Here is an 11,452-nt window from a genome sequence, read left to right on the forward strand (position 1 = left end):
TCAATGCAACAGGTGAAGATCACATTAATAGCACATCAACACAATAATTGCATTTCAAGATAATCACAGATAACTTTGGATAGGGTTTTTTCATCTTATATTTTTCATTGTCACTATTATACTATTCAAAGTATTGTATTAAAAAAAAAAAACATAAGAAATAAGTACAACAGACTTGTTCATGAAGAGAACAAAAGAAAGGGGTTCAAGAAGATGATGTTGAAAGCACAGATCTTGAAATTTTATGGATCTAATGAAGGTACAGAATCAGTGGAAAGTAAACTGTAAAGTACAACATCCTTAATTTCCCCTTTGAAGTAAAAATATTTTCTGAACATGCCCTCCTTAACAAATCCAGCCTTCTCCAACACCCTATGGGATGCTTTATTGTTAGCATCAGACAATGCTTGTAACCTTACTATTTCAGGAAAGTCACTGAAAATCAGAGGGATTGCCATTTTCACAGCCTTAGGAGTGATCCCTTGTCCCCAGTAGTCAACTGCCAAAGCATATCCTATCTCAGCTCGACATCTGTCATCATCAGATCCAGGGCGCGCCACCACGATTCCAATCGAACGGTCATCGATGCATATGGATCGACGCCAAGGAATGGTAGATTTTTCAATGAAGGTCAATGCATCTTCTTTGGAAGCCAAAGTATTGAAATGGATGGATCGAGTTACTCGATCATCACCTCCCCATAATAGTAGATCTTCAACATCTGTTGATCTATATGGACGGAGAGTGATTCTTGATGATTCCATATATACTGGAGCTGCTGCTAATTTCTACCAGATTGTTGTTATCTGAAAAACTTGGCATTATATAACAAAAGAGTTATTTAGTATTGTTAAAAACGTAAGGACATAGTTTTTGGGAGCATGACAAAGAGGATAAGATAAGTCAAAAAAGGCTACTTTCTTGGCAGCATGTGATATAAATAATTGGACGTAGATCACATTGACCGAAAGCATGCCCAGACTTAGGTTTTGAAGGTGGTGGGGCACACAAGCAAACTACCCAATGGGACTTAAGACTTTTGATCTTAAGGCTTCCAAGCAAAATATATGATTATTTTTAACATATATAAACTTAAATACAAAAAAAATTGCGGAAGTTAACTGGGTCAGGTGACCCCTCTTCTTGAAGCGTAGGTCCGCGTCTAAGTCTGAAAGAGTATAAATCTTGGTGTCTCAATTTTTTGATTCTTGCATGTATCTTTTATCTTTTCTCGCTTAGTAGTTAAAAAGTAGAATCTCTTATTTGCAACATCACCAGATACTTGCACTTCAAAAGTTGAGCATTTCAGAAAAGTCACATATTTGCAGAAATCTAGCAATTAGTCTATTGATAGGTTTATATAGTCGACTGAAGTTTTGAAAAGTTTTTGAAATATTAACGAGCAGCCAATTCACCCTCCACTAGATCTTGTGTTTTATATCACCAACAACCACCGCTTTGATTAGGTTTAGATTTATCCTTTAGATGTTGGCTCCTCAACATCTTCAGACAATCTTCTAGGAAGAGGACATCCTTGATAGGAATTGTTATCCACACAGTACCATAAAAGCTTCTGCCAGTAAATGTCCTGCAACAGTAAACAAGCAATACTTTTAAGATTAGAACTTTCCACTTCTTGGATCAAATCATAAGCAGAGATATCATTGCAAGATCCCTAAAATGTCTAACTTCCAAATTGCCATAGAAAATAATACTCAAGGATGCAGCAATCATCCTTTCTCTTTTGTTTCTTTAGTTGATTTTCCTTTTTGGATTGGGATGTTAAAGAACATACCTTACAGATTATGTGTGGATTGCCAACAATAATGAGCAATGATTTGGCCCTTGTAATTGCAACATTGAACCTCCTGGGATTACTGAGGAAATCAATGGAGTAAGTTCTGTCAAACTCATTGTGCTTGACTGTGGATCGGACAGTAGACACAATAATAACTTCTCTTTCTTGTCCCTGAAACTGCTTAACACTTCCAACTTTAACATCAAATATCTCTAATGTTTCAAGGACCTTAGATATCTTTAGTACTTGCTGTCGATAAGGTGCTATAATACCTATATCAGTCTCTTTAACATCTTCACTTGCTCTGACCTTTTTAATAATATCAACTACCTTGGTTGCCTCTATTCTGTTAAACCAGGACGGGTTATTACCTTCTCTCTCGTCGCATCCTTGAATGCCAACAAAGAGTATCCGAAAATCTTCATGTGGAAGAAGTTGGAGCAAAGCCTTATGAGAGGATGTATCCTCTTTAGATGCAATCAGTTCTCCACTATAAAAGAGCCTGGAGGGGAGGTCTAGAATAGTGGGGTGACATCGATAGTTCTTAACAAGCTTCGTGATGAAATCACATTTCATTAGTCTCTCCAAATACGATATTCCTAGCCCAAATGTCGTTGCATCTTCAGAGTATACAACTGGACCTAATTGCTTAGGATCTCCAGCAAGTACGACTACTGTGTCCTGACGACAAAGATTAGCTATAGGGACCATTGTTTCTGGTTCTGATGCTTGGCCAGCTTCATCCAAGAAAATATGGGAGAAGTGGCCAGGTTTAATCTCTTCTGCAAAAAGTAAAGATGAACTCATATAGGTAGAGATAATGACCCTATAACACAACAATGCCTTGAGTGGAGGACACCTAAAAATGGAGTTCTCAAAATAGCAAAAGCGGAGAAAATCGTGCTTAATATCTTCATATTGACGACTAGAAGCATTTAGCCTGAAAACTTCATTATCTTTCACTTCAGCAGTTTCATCGCTAACAATTTTCTATAGTATGTGATCTGCTGCACTGTTGGAAGCTGCACAGACGAGAATGCACGCATTTTTCCTTCTAGTGTAAAGTTGTAAGATTGCTTCCACTACTGTCATCGTCTTACCCGTACCTGGAGGCCCATGGATCACATAAGGAGGTGCACCCTTACAACCAAGAATCATTTCAACAGATAGCAGCTGCTTCTGATTGAGAGATGCAAATGGAACTAAGGGAGTTCCTTTATTCGACCGGTCTATTATTTCTGAAGGAAAGAGAATATTCAGGTCTAGACCTTCAGCTGCTTGGACAGTTTGGTATAGTCTCCTCATGTTAACTCTGTTGCATGAAAATTGAATGTCATACAAGTTCCGGGGATGATGTTGCATATGAAAGTCCTCACAAAATTTCAAGAGAACTTCATCTGGCTCGATACAGTATATGTAACCCTGGAAATTATCACTTGTTGTTAGACACTTACAAGGTATTTTTAGTGGATTGTCTGCTACAGTATGCTAATATTACATGATTATCCTGCTTCGAACTTACTGTTTTACTTGGTGTTATGTTAGATTCAGAAGGACAAAGATACAAAAAATTCAAAACCCAACTGTTCGAATGAAGGTTGGAGAAAGGCCTAAAAGATAAGATTTATTTGCAAAGTCATTTCACCAATGCTGAGAGGCAAGAAAGGTAACATGCCATGTGAGTATAAATAAAAATAATCTTTTAACTGCTTTCCTCCAAATTGCAAGTCAAAGAACCAAAATACATAGAACATGGAGTGTGAAACATAACAATTAAATAACTTTTGACCTCAAAACAAATTTGGCCAGAAAGTAAAGCAGACTAGGCCTGTCTATCTCTATTTGTATAGTCAATTTTTGTGGTTCATATTTGGCATACTCTGGGAGGTTAAAGCAAGATGCCTACTCCTCTGATCATTGCATTATTACTCTGTGCTCAGGAAGATATTTGCAGAAGAGGATGATATTTATATTAAGAACTATATCCGAGCAAAGATGTAACTTGTTGTTATGCTCTGACAATCCTTGTGTTACTAATTTAAGACACTAAATCAGAAACTTTACATGCTTTCTTTAGAAAAAGACAGGTAATAATCTGTGGTTCCCTTGAGTATATTAGCTACAATTGTCAACTCTAGATCCAATTTGAGTTCATTAATTTAGTCTTGAAGACGCAGGGGCGTATCTAGAGTATAGTATATGGGTTCCTGGGAATCCAGTAACTTTTGCGTAGACACTGTATTTTTATTAAAAAATTTACTAAATATCTATAAATATCTAACTGTGAACCCAGTTATTATGGTTATTAATTTGATCTAGATTGCGACAGGAACCCATAAATTTCAAATCCTGGATCCGCCTCTGTGAAGACGAAACAGCAAAAATAATTTATTTAAAGTGGTTCTTCCAGTAAAGTAACTCATTTTCCCCTTAAAATGAAAATATAAAGGTTAACCTGATGTGTAGGAGTTGAGTGATTTGGTTCTTCAAAGGTAAGTCTGGCAAACACAAAATCTCCATGCACAAGGGAGCCAGGCCTGGGAGTTCAAGAGCCAATAAGCGATTCCTTCTGGTTTTTATTTTGGCATTCAATGTATCATAGTTTCTCATTTCCTTCTGAAATAAAACAACATACCATTCATATAAACCACAATACAGATAAATTATGAACCACAACCTAAATAATCAAGGACCACAATTTACTTCCACGCATACTGCAGATAGGGACTAATTTTACCTCCAAATGTAGTTCTTCCATGATAAGTAGAGTGCTGAAGTAATCGGCATATTTCTCCCTCTTCAAACCTTCTCGAACAATTTCAGGAATTTTCTTGTTTGTCAATAAGTTTCTAACTTCCTCAGGGATTTCAAACTGAGGGAGCATAAAGTTGAACCCTTTACTCATCACTTTAACATTATGTGCAGCAGCCACAGAGAACTCATGGGCAGCTTGTCCGCGTCGTGGGATCCTTGAATATGGTTTCCTGGTAGACAACGACTGAGAAACTTTATCCTCAGCCAATAGAAAAACCACGCGTTCAATCCTATCATCTCCAACATCAAGTTCCAGAATAGACGTGTGCAAACCAATTTCCTTAGGTTTGCAAGTTAACCAAATAGTCAGAGTCCGCTGTGGCTGGGGTGTTCTATCATCAAGGGAAAATCCCTCTGAAAACCTTTGAATAATCTGCATCTGAATCAACTGAAGGGGGTTTAAATGATGATAAAGTGAAAGAGTCAGCAGGGTTTGAACAGAAAATCTTCACACCCCAAAGTGGCACTGACTCTCTTGTTGTATTCTCCAAAGTAATAGGGTATGAAAATGTTTCTCCAACAAAAACCGATTGAGGCTTTCCTCGTACGAAAGGAAATGGGTTTGAGATAATAACCGGTCCATCTTCATTTGACTGATAGTTGCAAACAGAGTCATCATCCTCAAAATCAATAAAACTAAACTCCTGCTTGTCTCCAATGATAGAATATTCATCATCTCCATGGTCCCTCCCAAATGTATCCATCTGTAAAGAAAAAGAGGCAGTGAACTTCTAAAGTTCTGAAAGATAAGGATTTTGATACACATTACAGTATATTTTATGCAGAGTCACTAGTTAGAATCTATATAGTAAGCATACTGGGGCAACAAATGCTTGCCAAAAAAGTATGAACCAAAACATATCATGTCAATGAAATTGTTGGAACCTGAGATATCAGCTAAGCTAATTTACATGGTTATTGCTATCAAAAGTAAGTGTGTTTGAACAGGTGCCTCTTATTTAGCATGCAGCCATACTACTTCTGTTCTAGTGTTGGGTTTCACTGGGCTTGTTTACTAAATCTCAACACTGCGCTTTGCTTTACAACAACAACAACAACAACCCAGTATAATCCCATTAGTGGGGTCTGGGGAGGGTAGTGTGTACGCAGACCTTACCCCTACCCTGGAGTAGAGAGGCTGCTTCCGATAGATCCTCGGCTCCCTCCCTCCAAGAACTCCCCACCTTACTCTTGAGGTGACTCGAACTCACAACCTCTTGGTTGCGCTTTGCTTTAGAAGAACATAAATTTAACTTTAGATTAGAAGAGTCATCACTCTTGAAGTTCTTGAAGTTGTCATAAATTCAGTCAATTTTAAGAGTACTAAAGCGTAAATGTTACAAAGATTTGCCTGAAATTCTCAACTCTGCAAGACAAAAGACGTCAACATAATGCTAGTTCAGAGCTCCAATGTTATTACATGTCGTGTTCACAAACACTAGTTTCTCTGAGAAAGAAACAATGGAATGAAACTAAAATCTATCTATTGATTTACCAAGTTTAAGAGGTTTGAACATTGTCTTTCACAATGTTAGTGAAAATATTGTAAACACAAGTGCTGTCCTGTTTCCTTATTTCTTCCTTCTTAGCTTTTAACCCTCCATTTCTTGTCCTCTCCTTAGAAAGCCTATTGATCAAACAACAAGGAGAAAAAGGTTTCAAACATTACGGTAAATCTATTTTTGCTTGCTTTTCTAACTACGTTAAATTAACTGTAATCCAATCCCAAAATGTGAAGTCCACAAAAAGTATTGCTACCAGGAGTTAGGGTCCGACCTAATCATAAACTATATCAACTAACTAAGTGTAACGACCCGGTCGTTCGTTCTGAGAGTTATAGCCCCATTTCCCCCATCTATCCTTATTTATGTGTTGTTCAGATGTGTTGAGTTGTATCGGGTTAGTTGGTTCGGGTCCGAAAGGAACTCGGAGTGAAATAAGACACTTAGTCTCATAATTGAGAAATTTAAGTTAGAAAAGTGGACCGGATATGGATCTATGTGTAAACACGCTCGGAATTTAATTTTGATGATTCCAATAGCTCCGTATGATATCTTAGGACTTGTTGGTATATTTGGTTAAGGTCCCGAGGGGCTCGGGATGATTTCGGATGGTTAATGAGAAGTTTGGAAGTTGGAAATTTCATAAGAATAAAGTTTCAAGTGAGTTCGCATAAGACCTAAATTCCATTGATCATAACTCTCATTATACGAAGTGTTATATGGTTTATTACCTATCAAATGAAAGATCTTTGAGTCTAGTTTCTAACGCTTCAAACCGTTCGTCATTTGGACATTCCTACAAGAAGTTATGACCAAATTACCAAAGGCTGGCGGAGGAGCCTGCGGATGCGAAGCATCCGAGGTCGCGTCCGAAAGAGAGGCTGGCAGTGAAGTGCTGCCATAGCGTCCAGGTCCGCATCCGACCTTCAAAGAGGAGTGAAGTGGGGATGCGAAGCATCCAGGGCCGCATCCGAAACCCAGAAATCTGGGCCTATAAATACAAGGTCGGGGAAGGGGGATATTTTGAGTATTTGGGGGTTAGGGTTCTTGAGGTGAAGGGACGATTTTGAGCTCAAATCAAGTCCAATCAACCAAGGTAAGCTGTTAATGATGTTTTGGGTTGATTATTACTCAATATACATGATTTCTAATATCATTCTTACATCCAAATACAAGATTTCATCATCAAATCCTCAAGAACACAAAAATCACCAAAGTTGTGATTTTTCAAGATTGATCTACTAGAGGTAATTCCAATGCTTCAAACTCGTTTATTATGAGTAGTTAGAAGTATTTGAAGCATTTTTTACAAGTTTTAATAGTTGAAAGATTGGATTATAAAACTCTAGTTCATGGCATGAATAGTACTTTTGAGAAAATAAGAGAGAAGGTGAATGGTAATCTTGGTGATGAAATTTATGAATACAATGAAACTATGGAATGGGTTACTAATGTCGGTCCCAATGGATGTTGATATTGTAGATTGAAGTTGCTTAGTAAAGTAGATCGTTGTATTATCATTAAGGGGTGAATTTCAGTTTTGAATCGTTAGCATTAAATTGAGGAGACAAGAAGGCATTCAGGAGTGGATATGCACGGAGTGGAAATTTCCTGAGTATTGATTAGCTTGCTCGATGTTGGGATCATCTTGTTGAGGTAAGTAACGATTGTAAATCTAGTCCTGAGGGTATGAAACCCCGGATTTTGTATCATTCTATTATTTTGAAGTGACGCACATGCTAGGTGACGGGCGTGTGGGCGTGCACTGTTGGGGTTTTGTGACTTGGTCCGCCCCATAGCAACTGTAAAGTTGCATACTTTGTTGAAACCGTTGATACTTATATGATTTAGAAAGAATTTCTGTAAATTGGGCTGAATGCCATGTTTGGGCCTTGCGCCAATGCTGTTTGGACCCTTAGGGGCTGTTTTGTATCATCCTCTCACTGTTTTCGATTGAAAATCTATACTCAGTCATGGTTATACTTGTTTAATGCATAACTCAGTCTTATGACTCTATTTTGATGCATATAAATGTTTTGGGCCGAATGCCCTGTTTTACTGAAATGCCCGAGTGGCTTGAAATATTTATTACCTGAGTGAGGCCGAGGGCCTGATTTGTGAGGATGAGTGTGGATCGGGGCTGCCCGCCTGCAGCATACTTTATTATTATCGCACGTGAGTTGTCCGTACAGATTATAGCGCTTGGGATGAAGGATCCCCTCCGGAGTCTGTACACACCCCCAGTGAGCGCAGGTACCTACCGAGTGCGAGTGCCGAGTGCTGAGTGATTGTGAGGTATGCCCGAGTGGCAAGAGTGATTGTGAGGTGGCAAGAGTGATTGTGAGGTATGCCCGAGTGGCAAGAGTGACTGTGAGGTATGCCCGAGGGGCTGTTTATGATTTCATCATTTTTACTCACATTTGCATTGAGCCTTTGTTCGAAAAACTGTTGGAAAAATGTCTTTAAAATGATTTTTACTGGAACTAGGTTTAAACGAGATGTTTGATTCAAATCCTGATTTTTAAGAGCATGTGGTATTTTGCTGAGATTTCCTGATATGAACGTTACATGCTTTATTGCTCGTCACTACTGCTCAGTCTTTATTTATTGTTGTTACTTACTGAGTTGGCGTACTCACGTTACTCCATGCACCTTGTGTGCAGATTCAGGTGTAGCTGGACACGGTAGCTGTTATTGAGTGTTCTGGTTACAGGTTTTCTTGGAGATAGTAAGGAAGCTGTTTGGCGATCGTAGCCCCTGCTCTTCTCCCTCTTATCTTCCTCTAGCTGTATTTAGCTATTTTCCAGGCTAAGTTAGCCTTGATATTGTTAGACAGATTATAGTAGATGCTCATGGCTAGTGACACCCCGATGTCGGGCTTTTCTTTTCCGCACTTCTGTTTTTCTTTGATTTGAACTCTTTAAATGAAGGTTTTTACCTTGAAATTATCTTTGAAATGAATATATCGGTTGTTTTGGAAATGAGTCGGTTTGCCTAGTTCCACGATAGGCGCCATCACGACAGGGTTAGTTTTGGGTCGTGACACTAAGCTATGATCTGATAGATACCGAAAAACTAAACTATCTTTTTCCTGTTTGGGGCAGTCCGGTGCGCGAAGTATCCCGTGTTCACGCAGGGTTCGGGGAAGGGTCGCATCCCAACTTCCCAAGGGGTGTGATGTAGGCTACCTACCCTAATGCAAGCATCAATGGCTAATTCCACGGCTTGAACTCATGACCTATAGGTCACAGGAGACAACTTTACCATTGCTCCAAGGCTCCCCTTCATTTTTTTCCTGCTCCAATGGAAAAAAAGCCATGGCTGAATTGTTTATCTTTCTTACCACTAATCCTATGCTATCAGTTGCATGTTGCCTAAACTAAAGGAAAAACATAGCAATGTCAAATTGTATACACACGTTATGATCAACAACAAAGCAAGAACCTCCCAGTTACAAATTGGGCATATGCTAAAATGATGCATTTCACCTAAGTCCTCAAGTGATCTTCCTTCATTGACATAAAATCAACATATTCAGGGGACAAAGGCAAGTATTCACATCTAACAGAGATGTGTGAAAACCTTACCAAGATAACTAATGAAGTGACATTTTTATGATTACCCACAAGTGCAACATATTCAGTTGTAGGAACCTTAAAAATTGAATTCATCAAGTTTAAATTCCAAATCCACCTGTACAGTCAACGTACAAGAAGCACAAAAGAAATACTTCTACATGGTTCCGGAAATTAGTAAAATTAGCCAAATGGCATAAATGCATTTTATCATTTTTTCCGTATGTGGAGACATGCAATATCTAAAATCAGTTGAAGAGAACATCATTTTCAAGATTACCAGCTAGCAGCAAACCAAAATACTTGCGCTTCTTCAAGATCAAGAAAATGGCGATTTAGCACAAATGCTTAATTTGCATTTATTCATACTCACGTTCAAAATTTGAATTAGATTAATCAGAATGAAGAAATAAAAAGATCCAAAAAAAGTGTACCTACTGCTGTTATGGTTTGATAAAAAGTCCAGACACTTGAAGGAGGAGACTTTCCCGGTTTGCAGTAGTACTTTGCTAAAGCACCATTAATAGTAGAATTTAATCCATATTGTTATATATGAGCTCTTGATTTATAACCGTTGTACAAATATCGCATTTCCCAAATGGAGAAGTTTTTCTTAAACTTTAGAAGTTTCAATGAAGTCCAGTACCATTTTTATGAGCTTTTGTAGTGTCAAGGAACATGACTCTTTGTAGTAATTTAGAGCAAGAGGGTGTTTGGATTGACTTTTATTTTTCAAAAGTGCTTCTGAAAAAAGTAATTTTTGAGAGAAATAATTTGTGTTTGACTAATTACTTTGAAAATCACTTTTGAGAAATAATTTGTGTTTGGCAAATTTTTCAAAAAAAGCTTTTAAGTATCAAATTACGAATAAGGACACGAATAGATTTTTACTTAATAGTTAATATTATAAGTAAATAAATAATCTCAAAAATTTGTTATTACGGGCAATAATTAAATCTTTTTCATTTAATTTAAGTAAAATATGAAAATAAAATTAAAAAGTACTTTAATTATTTTAATATTATTCAAATATATTAAAAATTATTCAACAAATATAAAACCATTCACCCTTAAAGTCACTGTATATTAGAAAATTATCCTAAAAATAAGAAGAAATACTTATACATTAATATCCTAAGTATTAGATTTAACGGTTATTTTGGTATGTACTATATTTTGTTAAGAGTATTTTTGGTAAGAAGAAAAGTCAAAACTGCTTCTATTTCTGCTTTTGAAAAAAATTACTTTTTTCTCCTTCTCAGAAACTGCTTCTGCTTCTTCCCAAAAATACTTTTTTTCCCCAAAAAAGCTTGGCCAAACACCTTAAGTTAAGAAAAAAAGTGTTTTTGAAAAGAAAAAAAAAGCACTTTTGGCCTTTGGAGAAGCTTGGCCAAATATGCTTTTAAGCCGGTCAAATCAGCTTTTATGCTTTTTTTCGGTGTTTGTCAAAGTCAAAAAAGGGTGCCTAAAATAAGTTTAAAAGGATTCCAAAAGTAATAAGCAGGGCAACCCCAACTTATTACTTTTTTACTTAAAGCTATTTTTGCTGAAAAGTCACTTTTTTTAAGCTAATCTAAACGGGGCCTAATAAATCTTTCTTGTAAAGAAAATTAACCCGCTCTCACTGCACCTATCAATATTGAGTCAATTAAGTTAATAAATTAATTTTGGTCCAATTAAACTACTTGAACCATTGTAAAATAAGAGTCTCAATATATGAAGAAGAGTAAAATGATTATGAATCGAGTTTTTGGCTAAATTAA

At 37.1% G+C, this 11,452-nt stretch overlaps 1 protein-coding gene and 1 pseudogene across 1 annotated transcript; both read right to left on the reverse strand.

Moving 5' to 3' along the window:
- Window positions 1-214: 214 nt before the first annotated feature.
- On the reverse strand, window positions 215-910 carry LOC107824826 (uncharacterized). The gene has a single exon (XM_016651631.2). The coding sequence runs from the start codon at window positions 762-764 to the stop codon at window positions 243-245; it is 522 nt and encodes a 173-aa protein (XP_016507117.1). The 5' UTR covers window positions 765-910; the 3' UTR covers window positions 215-242.
- LOC107824823 (putative RNA helicase SDE3) lies at window positions 215-10,296 on the reverse strand (annotated as a pseudogene).
- Window positions 10,297-11,452: the final 1,156 nt, after the last annotated feature.

Source organism: Nicotiana tabacum, chromosome 19 (assembly GCF_000715075.1).
Source record: "Nicotiana tabacum cultivar K326 chromosome 19, ASM71507v2, whole genome shotgun sequence".
NCBI lineage: Eukaryota > Viridiplantae > Streptophyta > Magnoliopsida > Solanales > Solanaceae > Nicotiana > Nicotiana tabacum.

What these genes read in the sequence shown, in the direction of transcription:
- LOC107824826 (XM_016651631.2), bottom strand. Translation starts at nt 764, where the DNA reads ATGGAATCATCAAGAATCACTCTCCGTCCATATAGATCAACAGATGTT.